This window comes from Beta vulgaris, chromosome 4, assembly GCF_026745355.1.
Source record: "Beta vulgaris subsp. vulgaris cultivar EL10 chromosome 4, EL10.2, whole genome shotgun sequence".
Lineage (NCBI taxonomy): Eukaryota > Viridiplantae > Streptophyta > Magnoliopsida > Caryophyllales > Amaranthaceae > Beta > Beta vulgaris.
The window spans coordinates 54,490,038-54,517,347 of NC_079205.1; the positions used below are offsets into that span (position 1 = coordinate 54,490,038).

At 37.8% G+C, this 27,310-nt stretch overlaps 1 protein-coding gene across 3 annotated transcripts; it reads left to right on the plus strand.

Annotated features, from left to right (window-relative positions):
• LOC104890749 (protein SUPPRESSOR OF QUENCHING 1, chloroplastic) lies at positions 1–27,035 on the plus strand. 3 transcript variants are annotated; one of them, XM_010676329.4, is made up of 28 exons: positions 2–424; positions 4,313–4,413; positions 4,522–4,578; positions 4,655–4,749; positions 5,674–5,773; positions 5,879–5,937; positions 6,157–6,281; positions 6,642–6,735; positions 8,372–8,459; positions 8,639–8,717; positions 9,353–9,413; positions 9,532–9,607; positions 11,268–11,378; positions 11,818–11,913; positions 12,874–12,996; positions 14,495–14,692; positions 15,081–15,185; positions 15,355–15,419; positions 17,885–17,978; positions 18,111–18,268; positions 18,826–18,875; positions 18,971–19,092; positions 19,245–19,352; positions 20,366–20,458; positions 22,581–22,617; positions 24,164–24,411; positions 24,514–24,663; positions 26,664–27,035. In XM_010676329.4, exons 1-28 carry the CDS (start codon positions 61–63, stop codon positions 26,826–26,828), a joined length of 3,222 nt encoding a protein of 1,073 aa, XP_010674631.1. In that variant the 5' UTR covers positions 2–60; the 3' UTR covers positions 26,829–27,035. The 3 variants fall into 3 exon arrangements, with proteins under 3 accessions (XP_048497730.1, XP_048497732.1, XP_010674631.1); XM_048641773.2 differs by lacking the exon at positions 12,874–12,996 and having other exon boundaries at positions 1–424; XM_048641775.2 differs by lacking the exons at positions 22,581–22,617; positions 24,514–24,663; positions 26,664–27,035 and having other exon boundaries at positions 1–424; positions 24,164–24,393.
• Positions 27,036–27,310: the final 275 nt, after the last annotated feature.

Genomic DNA, 27,310 nt, shown 5'->3' on the forward strand with positions numbered 1-27,310 from the left:
CCTCTCCGCCACTCAACGAGCGAGTAAACCACCTTCACTCGAAAAGAGGAGAGAGAAAAAATGGCGCTGCAACTTATCTCACCTTCTCTTTCTCTCTATTCTTCTTCTCACTCTAAATTCTCTCTCTTCCAACTCCACACTTTCCGATCAATCTCCACCATCCGATTGCACTCGCGAAGCACCGGATTCTCCTCCCGGAAGATGATCAATACGGTGCCGTTTTGCATGAAGGTGGAAGAGGGCGAGACGAAGGTTCTAGACGAGTGGAGAGAGAAAGAATGGGGGAAAGTTTCTGCAGTGTTGTTTGACATGGATGGCGTGCTTTGCAACAGTGAAGAACCTTCTAGAAGAGCTGGCGTTGATGTTTTTGCTGAAATGGGCGTTGATGTTACTGTTGATGATTTTGTCCCTTTTATGGGAACCGGTAATTCTATTTTTCCATTAAAATTTGTATCTATAGCGTATTTTACAAGCGTTAAATTTCAACATTTTTTTGGTTTTGTTTGGTTTTAGGTTTTGAATTTGATGATTGTGATTAAAATAGATGCAATTAGTTAATTTTGGCATATTTTGCTGGAAATATGTTGTTATTTGTGTTCAATAGAAAAGGTAATTGTTTGTTAAGTGGTATGATAATGAGATAGTTTAGTCCCTCTCTAGTAAAAGTATGGTAGTGTAAACTTATTAAGTTCGGATGAGTTTAAATTAGTTTAGTAAGTTATTGAAAAGTTTAGATAAGTAAAGATAGCTTCAGATAAGTCGAGATGAGTTGAATAGAACACATTAAACGTACGAGCATGCTTTTGGCTTGACTAGATAGTCACATTACTCACATACTCTATTTATGGATTACAGATTGAGAGTGTCACCCTTTGAAGATAGTAATGATTTATGATTGGATTTCGTTAATCTAGGTGTTGGAAGATGTTAGAAATTATACTCTTATAAGAAAGGGTATATATGAAATTTTATGTCATGTCTTTTTTATGAGGTGTTGGTACACTATGTTCGACTTATAAGTATTGATCATTAGTAGTGATCAAAATGAACTATTTTGACCACAAGCAGCAAATGTTTCCTTTGAAGTGGGATAAAGAACTATTATATTGTTTTGTAGTCATTGCCAAAGATGTGTAATTGCAAAGGTGGGGCAGTGAAAGGGTAGGGGTTGTTAAGAGTCAAAGTTTTGTTGTTAGTATCAGAAGTTGTCTAAGAACCAATGTGTCCCACATGAAAGTTTTTATAAGAGGATTAGGTTGAGAGCCTTCTGTCACACTTAACTCAATGGTGATCTAATGTGATACAGACCAAACACATGCTCGCGTTGGTGGATTGGTCTTGGTGAAGGCTGATGGCAGCATAGCAAATCAGGGTAGTTTTAAGATTATATGTATATTTTCTTAATGAGAAGAAAGGGGAATGATACTTTTTGGTGATAACAACACAAGAAAGAAAAACTTACTCTTGGAGTATCGAAATAATACCTGAATATTGTCACCTAGTAAATTGTATACCAGCAGCACCTCAAGTCTCTTTTGTGCAGCCCTCTCAGAATATAGATGCTGCCAGTTCTTAGTGTTTCAGAAAAGTATCTCAAAACTCTTTTCTTGTGGTGGTGATAGTGTTACCTATACGCTAAATTTCCCATAAACTGCGAACCAAAAAAGTCTATTTGATAGGTGCAAGTGGTATACTTTTGGGCTAATTTAACAAAAAAAAATTTGGAAATTTGTACCATGAATTAGGTACCACTCGGTGTTGGCGGTTGAGGGTATCAATTTTTTTATTATTTAGCCAGATAAAGTTGCTTTCAAATATGCTTGAGATCTAATATCCATAGGAAACAGTTTGGCTGGAAAAATCCCGCTGCCTATTGGATTATATGAAAAACTGAGTGAGTTAGTATAACAACCAGTTGTAACTTGTACATCAGTTAACAATTGTGGAGGAAGGGGAAACTATAGACTTGTTGCATAGGGATAATGTAAATTGGTTTATATGGATCTTGGCAGCCTAATGTTCTTTTTTCTTGGATTTGGGAGGTTGAGTTCGACCACCAGGTGTGATCTACATATATATGAATGAGATGACATTTTTGTGATGCATAATGTGGGAGTTTAAGATGGACTCATACAAATTTAGATGTGTAATTATGGAGTGAAGTATTTTTTATTTTTCATTGTGAAGTTGGTTTCGCTATACGAGAGCATTAACCAGCCTGATCAGTGAATCCATCATATATTTGCGGATCTCGGAGGGGTGTTTCTTGTAACATTGAATGATGTTCTTAGATGGCCTAAATCTCAGGAATCCTCACATTTGCCAAGGCTAGTGTTTGCAATAGTGGCATCTATATTTTGTTTCCAGTGGTCTGGAGTGTGAGACTTTGTTTGGATTAGAGGAATTGAAGAGAAAGGGAGGGAAGGGAAAGGGAGAGAAACTCATTCCTTTGTTGGGATACGAGGTTGGGGAAAGGAAGGGAAGGGAGAGGGATGGATCCATTTTCCCTCCCTCTTAATAAACACTATCCCTCCAAAATTGGAGAGATTTGGAGGGGAAATGAAGATCCACCTTTCACCTTTCTTTCTTTCCCGTCCCCTTTCTCTTCTATGTTGCTATCCAAACAAAGTTTAAGAGACATACTCAGTTTTTGGCTACTTGAGGGGTTAGTTAGAGAGGGTCATGTTCTGGAAAAATGTAAAGCATGTATTTGAAACCCCATTGTGAAACTGTTGGACTTTTCTGATATTTGCATGCGCTGATACGCCTGTAACAAATGAAAGGTAACAGGAGATTTTAACCAATTTAATTACCCTCTGGAATGCACAAAGTATTGAGTTTATTCCAAGTCTGATTTTCTGAAGAGCTTGATAATTGGTATTTCAGCTCAACACATACTGGTTCCTATGCTCTTATAAGGTATTGTATTAGACTATTAGTACTATGTTTCTCTTAGATGAAGGAAACTTGTTTTGGCTTTTCATAATCGTGTGTGGTCTTCTTAAAAGTTCCCTGATTTTCCCTAAAAGTTTGGCTTCTTAGGGAGCAAATTGCCATTTAAGAAAATCAGATGTTGTTATGCCAATCAATCATCATCGATTAGTAGCACATTATTGACTAACCGAAACAAGATTATGGTAGCATGGAAACGAATTTGCAATCTGAGGTGAATTCTGACAGCCAGCAAAAAAAGAAGTACACATTCTAAAATTGAAATTTAAATGTTACTCGAGCAAACTTTGCTAGCCCGGAAGATGACTGTTGACATATGTGGTGTAGGGTCATGGAGCCGTGCACCCATGTTCCATGTGAAGGCTGCAGGGATGAATAAAAGCAATGGAGTCTAAAGGCTTAAGTGCTCTAAGCAACTGATTACAAACTAGGAACCAGCAGTTATGTGTTGATGTCTTGGGTAATGTAGTGTGATTGATAAGCCTAGGGCTTGCTTCTGATTAGTGTTTGTGGATCAGTGCATAGTAATTAGTAACCTTAGGCAATACCATTTTAGGAATTAGAAATTGTGTCGAGTAAGAAGTATGTTCTTGTCTTTCCCTCTGTATATCACGACATTCTATCTTGCGATTCCGATGACAAGCAATTAATTTGTGTTTCACCTATTCATAAATCAAATCTCATACCTGATTGAAATTTGAGATGGCTTATTTCACTACTAGCCATTAGAGTTATGTGGGATTTGTTTCTTTCCAATAGTCTATGGCATTCAAAATTAGGATGTATAATGTTGATGTGATTTGTTGAACTACTGTATTTAATCATTGCTATTCAACTGATATTCCAGCAAACTGGTTTTTTTTCCTTAGACACGCATGACGTAGTTAGTGGTATCCGAGCAGTGATGGTTAGTGGTGATGAGGGTGGGGTATGCTTTAAAGGATGAAAGGGGTAGTGATTGGAGAGGAGATCTGTGGATCAGGAAATTAGAGTTTATCCAGAGGCTGACAACTAATGAGGATGGTTCAATAGGGCTGAAGCTCATCGATAACTAAGTAATCAAGCTCCTTTGTGTGTGGGGGACCCCTCCCCCGGAGTTATCCTTTCAAGTCATAACAATATTATTAAACAAGTACTGTTCAGTTGATCTTTTTTGCCGTATCTGATCAATTTCCAGAATGTCCTTTAAGTATCCAACCTCACAGGAACTTTTTCATCTATTTGTTCTTTTTTTTTTAAAAAAAAAATAACATCGTGAAGTTCATGGTAGTTGCAATCTAGTTTCTTTCTTCTGTTAGGTGCTTCCGAGTACTCTATTTTCCCCTTCTAATTTTGTATCTGACCTGAATGTGCTCTCTAGGGGAAGCAAACTTCTTGGGAGGAGTTGCATCAGTGAAAGGAGTCAAAGGATTTGATACTGATGTTGCCAAAAAAAGGTTCTTTGAAATTTATCTAGAAAAGGTGATTAAAATTCTGTCTTACTCAATCAATATCTGCATCAGCAATTTGATGTAATATTTACTCTTCTGAAAGCTGTTATTAAATCTTAATACATTTTTTATTTTTTAGTACGCAAAGCCAAATTCTGGAATCGGATTCCCAGGTGCTTTTGAACTTATCACTCAGGTATGATTTTCTCATATTAAATCGAACAACATTCTTCATTGATGCTAGAATAAAATGGTAAAATTCTACCGAACAGTGCAAAGCCAAGGGCCTCAAAGTTGCTGTTGCATCCAGTGCTGATCGTATAAAAGTGGATGCAAATCTAGCTGCTGCTGGGTTGTCAATTCAACTGTAAGATTGCTTTAGAACATTTTCGTATCTCTCTTTTTATCTCTCATAAACACATGGGTCTCTTCTCTATCTCTCTCCTCATGACTTGGGCTTTTTAAATAATGTGCATTCCCCTCTTTTGGAATCTCTATTATATATGACAACATGGGTGGGACACGAAGAAATAGAAAAAGGAAAAAAATAAAAAGGGATAAAACTACCTAAAATTAAAATATATAAATATAAAAAGGACAACAAAAATAAAACAGTGAAAAATTTCCCTCTCAACTAAATTTTGAAAAAAATTTAAAGATCCTTTATTTAGTGGGATGTAATTAGCAATTAAATTTAATATTCTACATTTACTCGCATGCATCGCGTGCATATAAATCTAGTTACTTTTATTATGGTAGAAGGTCTTGTTTATAGAAACTGGGGACACTACGGTCTCCATATGGAAGCAATGAGTATTTCCCCTGTTTAAAACTAAGAAGGTTGTTCATGAGATCAATGGAATTTTGTTTTGTTTTGGGGAAAACTGAAGACCTAGGATTCAACCAGTAAACAGGAGAAAATTTGAGCTTCATATGAACCATATATTATATATTCAGAATGGAAGAAAATAAGCTGCTCTTGAGGCTTGGCCAACCCAACAAAGAATGGCCCTTGCATGAGAGATGAGACATTATCTATATATCAAAATAGATGAAGTAATGCATGCAGTTCATAGCTTGCAATTAAACGTGCTGAGTTCCTTGCCCCTTTGCCTGCAGGGGGGAGGGGGTGTTAGTAACTGTAGATGAACATTGGGAGAGTGTGAAGAATTCAATATTGATGTTTACAAATTACAACTATATAACTTCTGATAAAGGGAGGGTTGTACTTTTTACATGAACTGGTTCTTTATGTACAGAATACTCATGCACTTTATTTGTTATATATCAGGTTTGATGCTATTGTGTCTGCGGATGCATTTGAGAAGCTAAAGCCTGCTCCTGATATTTTTTTATCTGCATCAAACATACTGAACGTGCCACCAAGTGAGGTACTTAATTCTACTAATATGAGAAGTTATTTAGGTGTCTGATATGGTTGCTCATTCATGTCATATGGGATGACCTCTATGTATGTTCACCATGTCTTCTTGTAGTGCATTGTGATTGAAGATGCACTTGCAGGATTACAAGCAGCAAATGCTGCCAAAATGAGGTTAGTGTATTTTTCTTTATGGTATGATATTTTCTATGTGGGTGATGTCTTTTATTGAGATTCGTTACTAGTGACTGAAATCATGGGTACTTTAGATTGGAATATTCCTCATAGTGAATTTGACTGTAATACTTACTACTTACTCCAATCTCAGTCAATGTTTTAATTTCTTCCATATCAATATCGATTGGTTTTGATTGGAGACCTTGACAATTGCAGATGCATAGTTGTGACAACTACATTATCTGAAGAGATTCTTGCAACTGAAGCTCCATCACTTATCAGGAAGGATATAGGGAACATTACTCTTGATGATATTATCAGTGGTGGATCTAGCCTCCACAGTATGTAGTTCCAAGAGCGTTTTAGTGTACTTAAACTTTAAAGTGTAAACTTTGAAGTTAGACTTCATTTGTCATGGTTTTGTCATCAATACGCTACCGTGTGAAGGAAAAATTATAGCTTTCTTGACACTTACTTTCTTGTTGGGATTGAGGCTTTGACATTTTTGTTTTGGTGTTGATGATGACGACGACAATGATATTTACATAGTTACATGAGTTATTTCATATTTTGACCTTAAAGGAATTTTAGTATCAAATTTATTGTCATGAAACGGCTATATGTTCCTGTCAACTTTTACCACTACTGATTGAATTAATAATTTTTTTCAAAAAACCTCTGATGATTTCGTGACATTGCAGATGAGAGGTTGCAGGCATCTCAGTTTGGTAGTTCTGTACCACAAACTCCAGCAATGTTAGAGGGAGAAGTGAGGAATACCTTCTCATCTGGAGGGTAAGAGAGGTCTTAGTTTCAGAATACTTTTGATGCAAGTTATTGTTCTCATGTTAATTATATCTCTATACGATTTCTTGGGATGGGGAATTGGATTTGATGATTGAGGGTGGGGGGCAGTTGATTTTTGTCTTAACTGTCATGAGACACTCCATAGAGGATTGTGCTTCCACTTAGGCTTACAATTTAGAACTCCCTCTTTTCTGAATATAGTCTTACTTTCTGTTATTGAGTGACTTAGAATTTGCTCCCTAAGTAGAATACCAAAAGACTATACAGAGATCCTAAGTTTCTCCTAAGTAGAGTTAACAATTAACATTAATAGAATTATAATGAGCCACATCAATGATAACTCATTTATAATATGGCACATATTTGGAAGGTAATTTCCATGTGTTTTGGTTTATTAATGTCTCAGTCAAATTTATTTTTCTATTTTTTTTATTGTTTGGAGGGAGCATTATTTTCTTTTACAAAATGTTCCACTTTGCAATTAAGACTTTGATATCTTATTCTGTTTTACCATGCTTTTTCATGGGAAGCTTCAAATTTAATCTATGCTCTAGACAGGGTAAAACAATTTTGAAAATTCTAGCTTAAAATTTTGTGAAATAATGACATGCTTCCTTAAAGGATGTACTCCCTTGTTTTTTTAATTGGTTTACCCCTTTGTTTTTCACGGTCCCCAAGACATCCCTTCTTCCATTAATATTTCCGATCGTGTAGTAATAAAAATTAGAAGTTGATAACTTAAATCAACATATTGGAACGAATCTAACAAGATCCCATATGATAAAGTTTAGTGTTATATATTGGAAAAATTGTTTTAAATTAGTCAATCTTTGTGCGGTCTTCCTATTCTAAGTCTACCTTTTGATTATTCCTGATTGAGTTAGGCTTGTATGTCTGTTTTCTTTTATTGAGTTTTTAACATGTTTGTGACTTGTTTAGTAGGTTATTTATGATACATGTTACAATGTCCCACACCCACCCTCGCCTGTTTTAGAAGAAAGGACATTGTAACACGTATCATAAGTAACCTACTAAACAAGTCACAAACAACTTAAAACTCAATAGAAGAAAATAGATATACGAGTATAACTCAATCAGGGATAATCAAAAGGTAGACTTAAAATGGAAGGAACGCGCAAAGATTGACTTATTTAAAACAATTTTTCCTTATATATTAGTGTTATTATATGGTCAAAGTTAATAAACTTTGACTTTGAAAAAGCAAAGGAGGAAACTAATAAAAAATGGAGGAAATATATTTTAAAGTTGACTTACTCTTTTGGATATTACATTTATGAAGAAGAACAAAAGTATGTGGTTTGTGGCAGCACTTCTTTCTATTCCCCTCATCATGTTTGTCCTTTATCTTGATTTCTCTATAGGATACTGGAAAGAAATTAATCTGGATGGTAGTGATTCATCATAAAAGTGTTAATGACAGAATCATTATTTGTGAATCTAGAGGAACATCTTCAGAATTTCTAGGGGGATAAAGAAACTGAAAAAAGGCTCTTCATTATGATAATACATTTTCTGATCAAGGGTTAATTAATGTAGGGAAATTGTTTAAGGATTATACAGCCATTTATTTTCTTTTAAGATTGTAGAACTGATTTATGGACAGGTTGCAAGCTTCCAGGAGAAATATTCTCAGATATGGCAGTTTAGGGATTGCTATATCTTGTTTCGCCTTTGCCATCTCCAATTGGAAGGTATAACTATCTTGGCATGGAAGACCTAAAAAATGGACATCTTGAGGTTGATGTGTTGGTTGCATCTTGCTGTGTGAATGTTTTTTCCAAAGACTTTCATACATGTCGGGAGACACTATTTGTGAACTTTGTTACTTTGTTCTAATCTGTATGCTATGGAAGTTGTTGTGATCTTGCAGGCAATGCAATATGCATCACCCAAAGCTCTCTGGAATCTAGCATTTGGTGTGAACAACCCTACTCTTGGACAAAATAAAGGTGATATTCATCAACTCTGTTTGTTTTGATATTAATTGCCCCCCCCTAGTTTTAATGGTTTGTCTTTGAGAACAAGAAATCCTGATTTGCTAGGGCATAATTTGTATATGCATTTTTCTGGCACTCTGAAATCAGTACATATCTCTACTGAACTCTGTTACTGCTTAACTGATTAATTTGCATGTTTTTCGAAGTTGGACATTCATTTGAAACCAGGGGGGAGGGGGGGGGGGAGAGAAAGTCTACAGTTTGGGGACAGAGTATCTATACTTGAGGGATCATTCATTCCGAACTGTTTGGAAAGGGCATCTCAACTACAGAATGGTTAGTTGGGAAATAAGATTATGGTTCTGGTGTTACTTTGAGGACTGTTTCACTCTGCAAAGAATACTGTTATTGCTGTTTTTATAGAAGTACGATTGTGGTCATCATGTACTCTTCTTAAACTTTTGAAATTAGAGAAAGAAAATATTGGGTCACTAGTTGGCAATTAAAGGTGAAACAAGCCTTTAGGACATGTTTCAGAGAGATTAGCTGATGATACAAGTGTATTGCTATTTTCTACTCTGGATCAAACATCAGCTGAGGCTGAGTACGAGTGTGATATATAATCTAACCAATTTGACTGCTAATAGGTGAGTCACGATCTGCCAGGGTACAACAGCTTGCGAGTTATATATCTGACCTTGAAACAAGGTGACACTGACCTCTGCTTCGATATTCTAATAGTTGTTTTCTCAAAATTAGTGGTTGCTGGACTCCTTACTTCTAAGTGCTTATTAATGAGTCTAACTTTAGACTCATTTTTTTGCAGGGGAAATGCTTCTGCTGTGCCTGAGTTTCCTTCTAGACTTGATTGGCTAAATACTTCACCCCTTCAGCTCCGCAGAGTAAGCTGTTTTTTTGTTCCCTATTTAAGGATGTGTTGGTTTCACTTAAGGTGCAGTGAAAAAAGAGGTCTTTATGTATTGAGTACTGAATTTGTGTGTGTTAAATGTTCTGATGTTCCTTACCATTATTTTTACGGTTAAAATTACTTTCCCACTCTCCGTTACCTTGTTTCAGAAAGAGCTTTTTTTTTTTTTTAATTTGGGGAGGAGGGGAGGGGAGGTGAGTGGTGGATGGATAGGGTTTGGGCATTAAAATAGAAAGAAAGACAAGTTGAATCTGGAATCTTTGTGTACTAGTGCATTAGAAATGGATGACTATCAGTGTAAGCCTTACTTAAAGTGGCACACAGCCACACATGCACGGATTGATTCTCTTATGACAGACCATTTATTTAAATACATTTGTTCTCCTATAAGGGTTCATGTTCCAATCTCAATGCTAAGAGATGGACAGATTATGATGTTGATCCTTCGTTTACATTTTCTATTACCATTCATAAAGATAACAGGGAACTAAGTAGGGGAAAGGCTGTTCACTTATACTATTCTTAATCATGCTCTTAATATGTGTACTGAAGCCAAGTTGGTCTTTCTGTTACTTATAGGAGAAAGGATGAATTCAATAAGTGGAGAATTTGTCTGCCAGACGGGGTCTTATTTAGTTGCCAAATTTGGTTCAGATGCATCTAGGTTTGTGTTGGGAAATACTCAAATATTGACCCAGAATTTTGAGGTTCTGGGACGCGTATGTGGTTACAATTGCCTCTCACTAATATTGTTTTTCTCGTAGTTTTAAACGAAAAATAGGTTTTTAGTGATGAAAAAGTAGTACTACTAGTAATTACAGTAATTGTTGGTCACATTTGAGCTTTAAATTTTGAACATTTTTGGTGGCTATTGCATATGTTGCTCTTCATATTTGCAATCTTTTGGGTTCAATCAGGCTGGAAAAGAAGTTGGTCTGTGAAGGATGAATTTTGGTACCCTTTTTAAAGCTGTGACTTGTGCATATGGAAGAGAGGAAATGATGAGTTTTTGAGGGAATAGCTTGTTCATGCGAAGCTTCCATGTTATTTTATTCGACACTTTTTGTGCTTAATTTGGAGCATCGCATGTTATCTTTTAATTTTCGCATATGGAAAGATAGGAATTGATGAATATTTTCTCAGCATAGCATGTTGGATGATATGATTTGTTAGGATTTTAATATCTATATCTAGTGTATTTCTTTAACTCAATCTCAAATTACAATCCAAATTATCCTGGGTCTTCGGTTGAGTTTGTGACTCGAGTTGAAAACTTATTTGTCTATCTTGAGTGCTTTTCCTCTTATGCAATGATCTATATGATGTTGGCTTAACATTTGCAGTATTGAGAACTCGAGATGGATGTATATTTGCTCAGGTGGTCATCTGAATGCCCCAAAAAGCTGTGTGGATGATTTATACATGTATACATCCATGCGCATAAGCTCATGTGCTAGACAGAAGAACAGAATAAATGTGAAAGAATGCATTGGTGATTTTAATGTCAATTTTAATCTTAAAAATATGTTTCTTGCACAACAAAAAGCTGTGTTTCTGTATGAAATTGTATACTATTATTGTATGTAGTGTTTGCATTTCTGTGTTGCCTTCTGAAACAATTATGCTTTTGGTAGGATCTCAAAGGAAAAGTGGTAGTTTTGGATTTCTGGACCTACTGCTGCATAAATTGTATGCATGTGCTGCCTGATCTTGAGTTTTTGGAGAAGAAGTACAAAGAGATGCCGGTAAGAATTACGAACTTATACTTACTGCCTATTGCATGAATACATAAGTTAGATTGCATAAATTCTACTACTTGGGGAGCCTAATTTTTACTAGCTGATTTCTTCATGGTTGCTACTTGACCCTTTCTTTAAGACGCTGTTGCATTGACACATGGTATAGGTTAATATATGGTGACCTGTGGCTATTATATTTTTAAGATATCATAAGAATTGTCTAAGGAATACATGAAGTGCTGAGGCCAAGATGTCCCAAAACAAAGATAGAATTTTCTAGACTTTTGTCTCCCATATGAGTCCCTTGCTTGTGTTGGACATTCATGATTAGATCCCAGTCCCTTGCTATATTTCTTTCTAGTTAAACAATTCAAATTAAGCAGGCCCAAGTTATCTTTTTTTACCCCTCTGCTAAATTTATTTGATTGCTTTTCCCTTCCTGCAGTTCACTGTTATTGGCGTTCATTCAGCTAAATTTGACAATGAGAGAGACTTGGAAGCAATTCGGAATGCAGTTTTAAGATATGGAATTACTCATCCTGTATGTTGAACTGTGCCTTTTAACTTGCAATGTTTAGTCTTCAAGTAGCAGAATTTACTCTTCTAATGTAATTAATTAAAGAGGAAAAAGGTAATTTAGGATGGGGTTTTCCATGTTGCTTCTTCTGGGGGTCCACAGAACATGCTTCTACCTCATTGGTAAAATGATCCCTTAATAACTGGACAGTTGGGCTCTTGGCTGTGAGGACTCTCACTCACATGGATAATTTAATGTGCTTATCAGCTGCAGACATTGAGATATGGACCATCCAAGGCACATTGACTTGGAAGACTCATCTTTTTCGAACTAGACATGACCATTGGGCCACTTGATCCTTGGGCTGGTCTACTGATCAAGGACGGAAAATTGATTTACTAGATCAAGTTGGTTCTTGTATCGATAAGTTTTTGTGGGCCCTGTACTCGCTGTTAGGTTAGGCTTCACAGATCTGATTAAAGCTAATCCAAGCTGAAGCTGAACTGCTGGCTATGGATATTTTTTAATTATAGCTGGCTACTGGGCTAGACTGGGTCGAAACTCTTCTGTTTTTGGTCTACATGTTGCTTGAACTAGCAAACCTGGTGGTTCAACACTTCGGCTGGTCCAAGCTGGGTTAACTATTGGGCTTGACTGGTTGTGCTGGGTCAAGCTGGCCTGTTGATCATGTATAGACGTTAGACCATGGATTTTTTGCATCTTGGTTATTTGAACTGTACTCTGGCAAGTTTTTGTCTTTTCTCTCCTTGCTCACCTAAATCATTCCCAAGGGGTAAAGAAGGAAAGTGCGAAAATTGAAGAATTACTACTGTGATGTGTAATTACAGATTTTTGTTGCTCAACTCTGTTTAACAGAGAAACTTGATGTTTTTAAAAAAAATATATTCTTATATCTGTCCTAAATCACTGTTCCGATATCAGATTTGATCATTTGATGTATATGTTTGTTTTGTGCGAATGTAGGTAGTAAATGATGGAGACATGTATTTGTGGCGTGAGTTAGGGGTTAATTCATGGCCGACGTTTGCTATTGTTGGACCCAATGGTAGGCTTTTAGGGCAAATATCAGGAGAAGGTCGCCGAAAGGTAGCACTATACCATTTGTTCTTGCAATCACTCTGTGTTATAGTTAATGTTATGATTGTCCAAATCATATAATTTTTTATAATACCAATAGGAATCATAAGCTTCCAGTTTCTACTTCACATGGTTGTTATTTGCTAAACTAGGCGAAGTCCAAAGCTGATAGCACAAGCATTCACATGCAATTTTACTGTAAAATCTTTTGGTCAAGGAGCTAGTTGAAGTAATCCATATACTGGAATGCAAATTTTCTGTGGTTTTGTCAAAAGAAGATGACTTCGATCTTCAACTTGATCATGAAAAGGTTGCAATTTGAACCATTACATGGGGCTTGGTTATAAATTATGATGGATAAAAGCGTGACTGACAGGTGGAGGAAAGGAAAAAGTAAGCACTTGTTTGTAATCAGATGGAGAAAGACCTGTTAAGAAGCCACCACTGTTGATTCCCAGTGGAGTTCTATGTTGATAAAATGATTAGGTCTAGAAGGATGGAGAATGGATGTGGAGTATATTACTTTTATTATGCTTCTGCTGGCTGACCACAAAATGAACAATTTGGAACTTTTAGAATTGCTGGAAAAGTTGAATCTCCTAGAGTTTGAAGAGTGATTGTTTCAAGCTTTTGCTTGTCATTGTAGTATAGCCAGGATGCTCACAGTAACTCTATCGTGTAAAGGACTTCATGAAGTGATGTGGAATCCTCAAATTCTGAAGTTGCCGCCTGCCAGTTGTCATCTCTTGACTCTTTTTATGTTTTATAGGTCTCATCTATCACCTTCTCCAAACATGATGGTGTCAGCATGTAATTATATTGTTTTACTCTAAACAGCCTCTTGTTGCCTGGTTTTTCTGTGATGTAGATCCTCTCCCCCCCCCCTGCCTTCTATCGTCCTCATTACAGTGGAGCACTTGTTTTGATCAGCTTATGATGCTTAGTGGCAAAAATTTGGTTTGTTTAGCTCATAATGCATATGATCAGTTTATGACTGTTGTTAATCTTATTTCTTAGTCTTATCTCTTATTACATTTCATGTGCATTCTTAGAGCATGTTTGGTTCAACAGATGGAATGGAAAGGGAATGGAATCAAATAGAGTAGTGGAATGGTAACAAAACTTGTTACCATTGTTAGGTGTTTGGTTCAAGCTTTGGAATGGAAAGAGAAAGGAAACCATTACCACCAACAAATGGATTTTGTTACTTGAGGGGGAAGGGAAGGAACAAACCAATGAAATCCATTACCACCAAGTAATGGTAATGGATTGAAGAGGAGTTGAACCAAACAAGAAGAAAGAGAGTAGGTATTCGGTTCCATTTCTTAGAGCTCAAAAATGTTGACCAAACATGCTCTTAAAGTTCAAATCCGTATATCTATCTTGTTATGGAAGATATTTAGTTGGGATAAAGGCTTGATATTGTTTTATTTTTGACAATATTCAGTACACGCTTTAAATGATGCAGTAATGATTTCAGCATAGACCTTGATTTCCTTGGCTTCAGGACCTTGATGACATTGTGGAGGCAGCGCTTCTTTTCTATGGTGAAAGGAAGATGTTAGATAACACAGCCCTTCCTTTGCGACTTGAAAGGGACAATGATCCTCGATTGCTGACCTCTCCATTGAAGTTTCCAGGAAAGTTGGCAGTGGATGTGCTGAATAATAGACTGTTCATTTCAGACAGTAGTCACAACCGCATTGTTGGTTCTCTTTTCCTCCCTCCCTTCTTCTCCAGCCCACTCCCCCTGCTTCTTTCATGCACTGATTTAACTAACGTATGCATAATAGAAGAAGAAAGAGAGAGGGAGAATGTAGGTATATTATTTACTTGTGGTGGGCGGCTCTGTGTGCACATTTTAGTGTTGTAGATAAATATATAAACATGACAATATTCACTTGTTACTTGTTAGTAAGGTAATCGGTCCTTATGCTGTAGGATTTTTTCTCTATACAATATGACTCAATAAACAAGTGGGAAAATATGTGCATATGTTTGTGTAATGTCACTTTGGTTATTGGTATGTAGCCTATGATTAGGTCAGAAAATGTCTCTTCTAGTGAATTGTGTTTGTTTCGCTTAACCTACAGGTTGTCACTGATCTGGATGGCAACTACATTACCCAAATAGGGAGCTCAGGAGAGGAGGGTTTACGTGATGGTAGTTTCGATGATGCAACTTTCAATATGCCTCAGGTAAATTTATGGATATCGTATTTGCACAAACTTGGCATAACTTTTCTGTTTCTGCTGGACAGTTGAAATTATTCTTTTACTGTTACTTGCTGAGTTTTTCTGTACAGTAGTTGTGGTTACTTGTAGTTTTCTTAATTTATAATCATTTAATATGGCTGTGTGTTTGTAGGGCCTTGCTTATAATGCGAAAAGAAATGTGCTATATGTTGCAGATACTGAAAATCATGCTTTGAGGTTCGTTGATACCTCCTAAGTATAAGTTATTCTTTGTTGCTTCTCTCTCTAGGTGCTGTAGCCAAGTAAAGCTTTTCTTATTATTTTCGAGTGGTGGTGAATTTTGTCTGTGATTTAAGTTTAAATGAGTGCAAGAAGAACTGGCTACTGTTTGTGAAAGAATAGTAGTAATGGTGTAACAAAGTTAGGGTTTATTATCATTTCTTTTATACAATGTACATGCTCCAGCAATGGGACTTGACATCCATTAAAGCTTTAATTGGGATCTTCTTTTCTTCCCAACAATTAGGAACTGCTGGTCAGCGGTTTGTCTATACATTGTGGTTACATTATTTTCTTTATGTGCTGTATAATTGTATGTATTGTAGAACTTGAAAGGAAGAATAGAACTCCCCCCCCCCCCCCCCACCCCAACCTATTGGTTTTCTTGCTCTGCAGTCTGTACCTGTGCCTTTCCATCCGTTATATTATGGGACATTAATGCTCCCAGAGAATTATATGTGGATAATGTTATGCAAAATAACTTCCTAGCGCTAGACTCAGTATTCAAGTTAAACAAGAGTTTAGTTGCAGGAATCATCTTGGCTATTTACCTGAATGTCGTTACAAGTGTTGGTCTTAATTTTAAATATCTATGCTGAAAACCACTATAGTGATCTCGAATTTTTTTTGGCCCTCTTTCTTATTTTAGTCTTGTCCGTCGTTGATTTTTTCCCTTCATAATTTTCTGAACTTAAAGCTACAGAGGCTTCAAATTTGAATAGGTGAAGTTGGGTTGCTAATTTTCTTTTATCCAGGAAATCAGTGATGTTAGATTATAATTTGGTACAAGTTGCTGTAGACTTGTGATATAGTTTGACTTTCTTCCTTTCAATATACCTAGTATGACTTTCACGTTTACCAGCATAGAACTTTGGCCATTAATATTCTTAATTTACAGTAAGCAAGAATACAAGAAGCTGATAACTGAAGAAATATCTTGATATGAATCTAACAAGATGTTACATGGCTATGTTCTTCCTTAAGTGTATATAAAATATAATTGTATGTTATGCAAAAGTACTTAGTGTGTAGATTGAAAACAAACTCAGGGAGATTTCAGAGAGATAAAATATGAAGAAATTTAGCAATTTTATGCAAAATGCAATTAAGATTAAGTTAAGGCTGTGTCTTGGTGCTGCTATGTTAATACCTAGTTCTTTTTTCTGTTGACATTAGTAAAGGGCGTGCCTTTTGTTTTACAAACTACAACCTGGCCTCTTAATCACAAAGAATGCCCTTCATTCTTATATGTATATCAGTATATATATACAGCCATCTACTAGTTAAACAGCAACATCTTTGTATGTACAGCTCAGAGAAAAACAACAAAAGTCATATACTATATCTTAGACCTGGCAATCGGACCAATCGGATCGGATTCGGACCAGACCAATTCAAATCGGACCGTTTTCGGATCAAGTTACATTCGGACTGGGATCGGACCGGATCAGACCATTTCGGATTGGGTCATCGTTCGGACTATTATTTCGGATCGGAATCGGACCGGACCAATTCAGATCGGACCGTTTTCGGATCAAGTTATATTCGGGCCGGGATCGGACAGGATCGGATCGTTTCAGATTGGGTCATCGTTCGGACTATTATTTCGGATCGGAATCGAACTATGGTGGAATGAATGAAATACTTATGCCAATGATGTTTTTTTTATATAAAAAACGGGTAAGTTTCGGGTATTTTGGATCAAAGCCTAATCGAAACCAATAATCTCGGATCGGTTTGCCTTCGGGTCGGATCAGTTTTAGATCGGGCCGGATCGGTTTCGGATCGGGTAAGATTATATCGGATCATTCGGATTTCGGCTGAGTTTCGGATCAAGATTATTTCGGATCGGGATTCGGACCGGATCGGGACCGTTTCAGATTCGGATCAAAGTTCGGACCGTCTCGTTCGGACCCAGATCGGACCACGGATCGGATATTTCGGACCGGATTTTCGGATCAGGACCAACTTTACCAGGTCTACTATATCTGCACCCCATTCACAGCTAATATTTGCATGAATATAACAGAATTGTGACCAATCGTAAACTAACGCACCTCATTTTATTTTGTTCCTGTCCTCTGTTTCCTATCGTTTGTGTATGGGACTATTGTATACTCTCGGGCCAAGCACCCTTACGCTTGTGCCCATGTGTGGGCATTATACAGACCTCCTTGGGTTTATATTCCCGGGAGTATTATACGATGCCTTCTGTTATTGGATTTTCAAGAGAAATTATTATCTAATATGATGTAGACTGTAGAGGATTGTCAATTTACTAACTGCAGAGGGTGTGGAAGTGATGACGGTGATCGAGTCTTTAGACAAATTATTTACTTCGTTTATTGGAAAGTGAAGAATAACAGCGCTCAAGACAAGATCTTCCTCTCATGTAATCATGTCATGTTTATTTAACTTTTCAGGGAGATCGATTTGGTCAATGAGATGGTTCGCACACTTGCTGGTAATGGAACAAAGGGCTCTGATTACAGAGGGGGAGGAAAAGGAAACTCTCAGGCATGTTCAGAGAACTGGATTATGTTTTCCGTTATGCTCATGGATTGTTGTTTCGCATTATAAAATCTCTACATTAGGCTGTTAAAGTCTGCGTTAACTCTTTGAAGATTCTTGTCTCACATGTGATTTCAGCTACTTAATTCTCCATGGGATGTCTGCTTTGATCCTGTAAGAGAGAAGGTCTATATAGCAATGGCTGGTCAGCATCAGATTTGGGAACACAATCTGGCTAATGAAACCACCATATCTTTCAGTGGTGATGGTTATGAAAGAAACTTAAATGGTTCGAGGTATGTGGCCGGGTTCATTAACTTGAGCAGACAGTACTGCAAATTCCTTTTTATAATGTGAATCTTGTGCCTTCAGTTCTCTCTTTTTTCTTTGGGGGTGGTGGGGTTATATTTTGGGGGTGGTGGGGAGAGCGAGGATGGGGAATAGGGTTGATGGATGCGTTGAGCTTTCAATATGAGTGTCATGTCTTCATTTGTATTTGAGTAGAAAAACTGTATGGCTCTTTGAAATTACTGTTGTGCTTTGCCTGTTGGATTTACTGTCGATTGAGGGCAACATGGTTTACATGACCATTATCTAACGTCCTTTGTCTATCTCATTTCTTGCCTTTAGCTTATTGCTCAGCAAAGAAGTGGTGATCTCTTTCATCCTTGATAGTTGCATGTCATCTCTATTTCTCAAGTCTCTTAACTCTCGACTTTTCTCTTTAATTAAAGAGTGCAGTAGCTAGAGCTTTTTCTTTCTGATCCTTTATCTTGAGATCCAGATGTTTGCCTTAGTTCTGTTATGGTGCTTCTAAAGGCTGCTGCTTATTGTACTTTTTCTTTCCTAATAGCCCTATGACCACGTCATTTGCACAACCTTCTGGAATGTCTTTATCTCCAGGTATCATATCGTAATGTACATGCTTTGTTTTGTGTCATATTACGTTGATACAGTAACAATTTAGTTTGACTTATGATATATGTTTATACATATAGATATGAAGGAGGTGTATATTGCTGATAGTGAGAGTAGCTCTATTCGAGCTCTTGATCTCAAGACAGGAGGATCAAGATTGCTGGTTGGTGGTGATCCTATATTTTCTGACAATTTGTTCAAGGTATTGTCTTTCCTAGTTATAAGTAATAAGTTGTTCTCATTGCTGATGTCTGGTATGCTGTTAAAATGATGCTTGAGAATATGAAAGCCTGCATGTTATGCAATTAAATATATATTAATGCTACCCTTCTTGTCTTTGCTGTTACTGCTCAGTTTGGTGACCATGATGGTATAGGTGCAGAAGTACTACTTCAACATCCATTGGGTGTCTGTTTTGGAAAAGATGGCCAGGTTTATATTGCAGATTCTTATAACCACAAGGTAACTGAGACTTAGCTGGCACAATTTTGTTATTTTCTGAGTAATGTGCATGATGATTACGGTCAATCTCCTTTTTGTTGCCAGTATGTGGGTGTGTCTTTGCCCTCAAATCTCATCGAGTTTGTTCAAGTGCTCTGAGAGAACTTGCTTAAACTCTGGAGCATTTATAATGATTGATACCTTTGACTGCAACGTCAGCAGCCATAGACATGGCATGTGTGCAGCCTCTGCCCTATGCAGAACTAACCTTGTGAGAAGAAAACCAATTGATCATAGGAGTAACTTTCCGAGCCTATAATATGGTTTGTTCAACAATTCTTCAATGGGCCTACAGGGAAAAGCTTGACAACGTACAAGCTTAATGGAGTTCAATCCTTAAACCAATTGGTCGTAGGTGTGTAGCCCAGTAGCTTATATGTTAGTCATTCTCCCTTTTCTTCTTCCATGTGGGACAATTCACATGTGGGTTTTTCTTAATACTCCCTCTTGGTGTGAGTGTATATTTTATTCCGCAATCAGAAAAGGTCACAATTACCCTGGGACTGGATATTTAAGATGAAGTCAAATGGCCCTCAACCTTCATAAGCGAGAGGAAAGGCACTCAAGTCACTTGGAGAGTCATCGTGCTACTTGGGAAAGGACCTAGCTGACATAATATGCATGTCTTGTGCTAACAGCTTCTAGGTGTCATGCATCTAAGTTCTATTATCAACTAACTCATAACTTTTGGGTAAATCAATGTGTTCATCATATCCTCCATTGCGTGGACCTCTATGCTGCTAAAAATCAATATTTGACTGCTTTATTTCAATATCTTAAGTAGTGGTCTTTATCCTGCTGTCAGTTGTCGGAAAGATGGCTGCATTTGCTTCTGATTACAATCCGATTTCTTTAATGCTAGTAATTTCATCTTCAAGCAAGTCTCTCTCATAACACAGGACTCAGGAGACTTGCGTTTGGGCTTTAAATAAAAGTTGGGAAATGGTGCTAATAATGTGATATCTCATATTCAGATAAAGAGGCTTGATCCATCGAATAAACGAGTCTCTACTATAGCTGGGACTGGAAAAGCTGGTTTCAAGGATGGCAAATCTCTAGCAGCTCAGGTGAGATATTTGTTCGTGAAATATAACTGTTCAAGTAATTATGGTGCCAAGGTACTAAATTGTTTTCACCATTGAAAGTTGATCTTTGTTCTTATTAATCTACTGGAGGTAAGAATGAAAGGTTTCTCTAGTTTGTTTCCGTTATTCTACTTCAGCTTCATCTGATTATCCTCCGATTTATGGCTATCCAAATAAAGGTCAATGGTGTTATTTTAGGGTCTACAGAGAGGACATATTAGTGGGAATTGAATGGGTAAAAGAAGTTCTGAAGCTGTGGACCAATAGCATTATGGTTCACCGAAATTTACATGTTTATGCATATAATTTAGGTCACCAAATCAAATCACTTAATCTTTGATGTTGCCAAAGTTTCCTTTATTGGAGAAACAAAAACAAAGAAATGGTAAGTATTTAAGATCCACCTGATACTTTGATTAATTTCGTGAAGTTCAATCTCAATTCCCAGGGTTCTTAATATATTTCTTATTGCATGACGTGTGTTCATCAGACTTGGACAGAGGCAGATTTAGTTGCAACAAGTTGGTAAAAGTAATGTATGGCCCGTCATGGAAATGTTTCATGATTAATGTTGCACTTGGTCGTATGAACTAGAGATGGCAATTGGTCGGGTCCCAGACCCTCTAGGACCCGACCCATCTATTAGGGTTTGGGTCCAAAAATTTTAGACGCAATGGGTTCGGGTCGGGTCTGGAACCTGGAGAGCATGGGTCGTGTCCGCATATGCTACACCCGGACCCGACCCGCATACCCATTTACATATTAGAAATTTTTTTGACCTAAACTTTAAGGTTTTATGAGTTTTGAAGTGATTTTGTGAACTCGTTAGTGTTGTAACTCCATCTAAGACTTGTAACTTTGTAAATTGTAACATTTTAAGATTTTATGAGTTAATTTTTAAAATTTTGTTTAGATAATGTTTTTACCATGGATGCAGGACCTATATATATTAGGGCGAAATTTTTATTTTGTGAAAGAAAAATGAGCCCCAATTACATATATTCAAAAATGTGATGAAAACTTAAAAGTTAGGACCCGTGGACCCACTAGACCCTGGGTATGGGTCTGAAAAATCTAGACCCAATGGATCTGGGGCGGGTTTGGGTCTGTAAATAATAAACGGGTCTGGGTCCAGGTGGACCCGACCCAGACTCTCCCCATTGCCATCTTGTATCTAAACCTATATCTTGTACTACAAGCCTCAGGATCTGAGCTGTTATTGCAAATTCGAGAAGGAAAACACTACAAATTAGTTTCTTGCAATACATCATAATCAAACGTTTTTTTTATCGGCATCCTTAGAAGCTGTTTCTATATGTCTAATTGCAGTTCTCAATTTCTAACCGTAAATAATGCGCAAGTTTGCGTCTAATTGAGAAAAGGCATGTGGAACTTTGTACACATGTGCGTGTCTAATTATACTTATTATAGTACTAACTACTCTGAGACGCGTCACAAGATTGTGTACAACTGAATGATTTTCCAATGTGGTCCATTTCTTTTTGCTCAACTTGAATAGGGTAGGGAAGGTTAGGGGTGCTATGTGAACCCAGTCCAACCCTGATCCTCCTGCCATCCTTGTCTGACCTGGTCGCCCCAGGCACAACCCAGCCTGGACCATTCCTCCAAGTGAGCAGGTTGTGGCCTTGTGGGTCGAACTCTGACTCAGCAACCTGGTTCAAACTGGCACACCTGACGTAGCTCGGTTGTCCAGTTACGATTGAGCCAAATCATTTGAAAACTGAAAATATTAGCCAAATATCTGCTCTACTCAGACCTGCGTATTTTCTGGCCCGTCTGTACATCTAGAGTCTAGACGAACAGATCCTGTGTGGCTGCGTCTTGTTCCTTCAGTCCAGCCCAGCTCATACGAGGGGCACCTCTGGGGAGGTATCAGCCTATCAGGGTATGACCCAATTAACAATATGTGGTTCACAATAGGAACAATTTTTGGAAATAAGATTGAATGTTTAGTTGGCTGTTGAGCTGCTAATCTTTGGTATATTATGCTTACTTAATTGGAGCAAGATGATTTCAGGAAGACTAAGTTAAAGGCAAGTGAAATTTTTAATCTTAAATGGCATTTTTTCCTCCTCTTTTGCAGCTTTCAGAACCATCAGGACTTGTTGAAGCAGGCAATGGTGAGGCTCTTTGCTTTTCGCACATTGTAATCTAGTACTTCCTCCGTTTTTTTTTAGATGTTACACTTTCAAAAATTGTTGTTCCCTAGGCAAAAATTGGAGGAGTAATTAGGAGAGAATTAACATGGGGTTTAAGGGAAGGGAGGAGAGAAAAAGAGGACCCAACTTGGGTTCCCCACCACCACCCAACAGCCCAGAGAACCCCACCACCACCCCACCACCCACCTGAAATACGAACCACCCACCCAGCCACCCAAAACCCCACCCCACCCACCCGAACAGCCACCGAAAAGCCACCCCACCCGCCGAAAACCCTACCCACCCACCCGAAAACCCCACCCACCCACCGGAAAACCCCACCCATCGCCGAAATCCCCACCCACCCGAAAACCCCAACCACGCGCCGAAAACCCACCCCCACCTACCGAAAACCACCCAATTTTCTTCGCGTAAAACCCTCGCCTCCATTTTCGGCGGTTTCACAGCAGAATCCTTGACAACAAGCCTCTTATAACTCGTCAAAACAACCTCCAACGGCATAATCACCCGCCTCAAATAACTCTCATCCCTGTAATTATCATACATCCATTGCGCATCCATCACATCGTGCATCGTCACCATTAAAGTAAAATTTGTGGGTGGGGTAGCGAAGAAAATTGGGCGGGGATTTCACATCGTCACCATAAAATTCGTGCGCATCCATTACATCGGTTTTGCGCGAAGAAAATTGGGTGGTTTTCGGTAGGTGGGGGTGGGGATTTCGGTGGCTGGGTGGTGATTTCGGTAGGTGGGGAAGGATTTCGTGGGTGGGGGTCTTGTTTTCAGGTGGGTGGGGTTTTGGGTGGCTGGGTGGGTAGCGATTTTGGGTGGGTGGTGGGGTGGTGGTGGGAATTCGCCGGGCTTCTGTGGTGGTGGGTAAGGAGGCTGCGAGGTGGGGGAAGGGATGGGGCAGCTGAGGTGGTGTGGGAGGGGTGGTGGAAGAGAAGGAAGGAGGTTTAATTAATTTTGGATTAGTATATAATAAGGTTGAATTAAGTTAGTTTAATTTTGATTAATCCTTATAAGTAAGGGTAAGTGAGTAATTTTACAGCATAAAACTTTCCAATTTAGGAAATAAAAAAAAGTGTAACATCTATTTAGAAACATGCAATTTAAGGAAAGTGTAACATCTAAAAAAAAACGGAGGAAGTATATACATTGGCATGTTTGCTGCCTTATAGAAAACTAGATCACATTTGGGACTTCACACTTTCGTTTTCCTTTAGCATACAGATTAGAATAGTTGGATTTTGGGCACTTTGCCTTTCAAGATATATCATGTGTACCTTAGGTACCTTTAGATAAGGGCATTGAACATGCCAATTATTAATTATATCCAACTCAAATGCTTCTCACAAGTCACAATGATACTAGGTGAAGATACAACCGCTTAACCTAGTTAAAGAATTTAATTGCTGTGCACCTGGCAAATTGAAGCTTAGAGGAAGGGAAGTTTTCGCTGTTTGCTCATAATAGTACATTAATCATCTCAATGTTGTATTTGCAGGAAAACTCTTGATAGCTGATACCAACAACAGTATAATCCGATATATGGACTTAAACCAAGGAGAATCTGTACTTTATACATTAGAGTTGAAGGGTGTGCAGCCTCCTGCTCCAAGGGCCAAAACCATGAAACGTCTGAGGAAGCGATTATCACCTGACACACAGATTGTCATGGTGAATGGTGGTCCATCAACTGAGGGTAACATGTACCTTAGGATATCAGTACCTGAAGGGTACCATTTCTCAAAGGTCTCTATATCTCTCTCACATGCAGACACATACACACGTCACTGCCCTTTAAGAAGAATTATTTTCATATCTGGAACGCTAAATTTGAGTTATCTTATGCAGGAAGCTCGCAGTAAGTTCAATGTAGAGACACAGCCAGATGATGCAGTTGTTATTGAACCCTTGGACGGGACTCTCAGCCCAGAAGGATCAGCCACACTCCATTTTACAAGATCCACCCCTTCAGGTTCCTTGGGAAGAATAAATTGCAAGGCATGCTTCTGTATACTTTGAATATGTTCATACATTTTTTCAAACTTTGTTGTTAATCAGAAATCATAGTTAAATTTATGCTGATATAGTAATAGATCTACATGAAATACATTTTCTTCTATGGATTATTCAAATACCCCAGTTAGTTGATAGGTTGTTGCTCAAACAATGCACAAGTCAATTATGACACTAGCCCACAAATACACAGACTGTTGAAGCCTATAACAGTATAACTTGTAGAACACCCAAGAATCCAGAGCCCAACAACCTAGTAGGTTGAATTACTCAAATTCCTTACTGGATTGAAGCCACAATACCTACTGGAGGTCATGAAAACACCAAGGGTTAAACCTAGACCATTGCCATATATCAAAGCCTTCCGATGCTGAGTTGGAAACCCAATATCTCGAAAGGCTTAGCCCAATAATGGTTGGGTCAACCTTGAAACCTCAAAACAAAAACATTTAGTTGAAGCTCTGACACTGAAATGGGGTGAAGCCTGGCATCATGAACCTAGAATTTAGAAAGAAACAAATAACAGAGGGAAAAGGCCAGAGCTTCAACATGCAAGAAAGCGAAAACGCAAATGAAAATCTGCACCAGCTGACTACTCATAATTGACGGACTACTACTTTAGTTTGACCAACATAAAAACCAAAATTTATTACTTGCTAATGCTCGTTTCTATAAATAAATAATTTCTTTGCTGCTGCTCTACCAAATTCCAAATCATGGTGAGAAATCTCCCAAACCCTGGTGGTGAGGACTGAGGGCTTTTGGAAATGCATAAGTCGGACCTTAAGGAACTAGATACAGTACCCAATTAGGTGATAGTACCCCTGTGATGCATTTGAAAATTAGTACACAAAAAGAGAACTCTGTACATATGATATCCCTGAGAATTGAACTTCAACATGTCTTCGACATTTCTGTCAATTAAACATAATTTTACATGGACATTTCAGTCTTTTCCTTTTCATACACCCACTTTAACTAACTCTTTCAGTCTTTTCCTCTATTATCACTAACAGCCACCCATCACTAAGATTGGTAGTGAAGTTGTATTGATAACCCAAGTGGGTTTGTAATGAATTTCAGCTTTCAAGCGGCTGATTCTCTCCTAATACAAACGACCTCACTATATTTCTCCATACCTTCCTCCCTCTACTAACTTTTTCCATGTGTGTCTGCTCTCCAAATACAACTGAAAACCCCAGCAGCAATTACTTAAGTGCCCTTCCCTTTCCTCCTAGTGAAGGTGAAGCGTACAGGAGGGTGCACCTGTGGGTGCATAAGTGCATTGCACGCCACCAACAAATATCACGCAACTTAACAACTACAATCTTCTTTATTCAGGGACAGCCAACGAAACACTTATTTTGGAGCCTTGCTTGTTGTGAGGCTTGTTATTATTGCTGAACTTTGTATATTTTATGAGCCTGGGCATGAGAAGTAATTTCTGTTGTCTGGCTGGAGCTTGTGCATTTGTGTGGTCTCAACTGTGTCAAGGTTTCTAGGAAGGCAAAAGGGCGGAGAAGTGGGAGGGATTTCTGTCATGGAAGGAAATAAAAAAAAAAAGTGTGGATGGTGCTTTGAAGAAGGAAGAGCAACGTTGACTTTACAAAACTTACGACATCTCCACTTCAAAGAAAAATAAACGTCTTTGGAAGTTTTCTGTAACTCTTAAATGTCAAAAAATTACGGACTTTGGAAGTTTTCTGAGACTCTTAAATGTCAAAAAACTACGGACTTCGGAAGTTTTCTTAGACTCTTAAAGGTCAAAAAATTACGATACGATATGTGCTGTAAATTCATCTTATGTATGAAATAGAAAAGTCAGTAGTTCAAGGGCACTATATCGGTTTCCCCTTTTTCTTTTGCTCTCTTGCATTAAAATTTGCTGCTGTTAGCATTTGGAAGAACATAAGCTGCTTAAAATTTGACATTGGTCCATGGTCCATTTCCTTGGTCTTATGAAGAATTTGTCTATTTCTTCTCAGGTCTATTATTGTAAGGAAGACGAAGTTTGTCTGTACCAATCATTAGCTTTTGAAGTAAAGTTCGAAGAGGAAATTTCAGGATCATCTCCAGCAGAAATAACTCTACAGTACCTTGTGAAACCAAAAGGCGCAAGTAATAGCCTACAGTTACCAGCTACATCATGATGCAATCCTCCCTATGTTCAATTGTACATCAGTATATATGCTATACGGTTTCCGGTTCTTCTGCCCTTAACTCAGAGTATATATAGAACATTAAATTGGTAAAGCTATTATTTGAATTATATATGTGGGCTGTTAATTTATTGTAAGATATAAAAAACCAGTCCGCCAAGATAGAAATAAAATTTCCTCGTTGATTTTGTACCAGAATTTGCCTTTGGAGATTTTGTGTGTAGTTATGAAACAGATCTTACAGGAAACATTTTAGGCACTTTTGTCTGTTGTGTACAAGGCAGCAGTATCGTGATTATGATCTCTATTTTCCTCGTCAACCCTTAAGTTTGTTGTGAAATTATTGAAGTTTAGCAATTAAGAGAGCTTCTTTAGCCGTACAATTATTGGAAAGATGATATTCTGTTAAGCGTGTGATGTTTGTCTTTATCTTGTTCTCGAGCCCCTGCTAAGTCAATGTGCCTTAGCCGTAT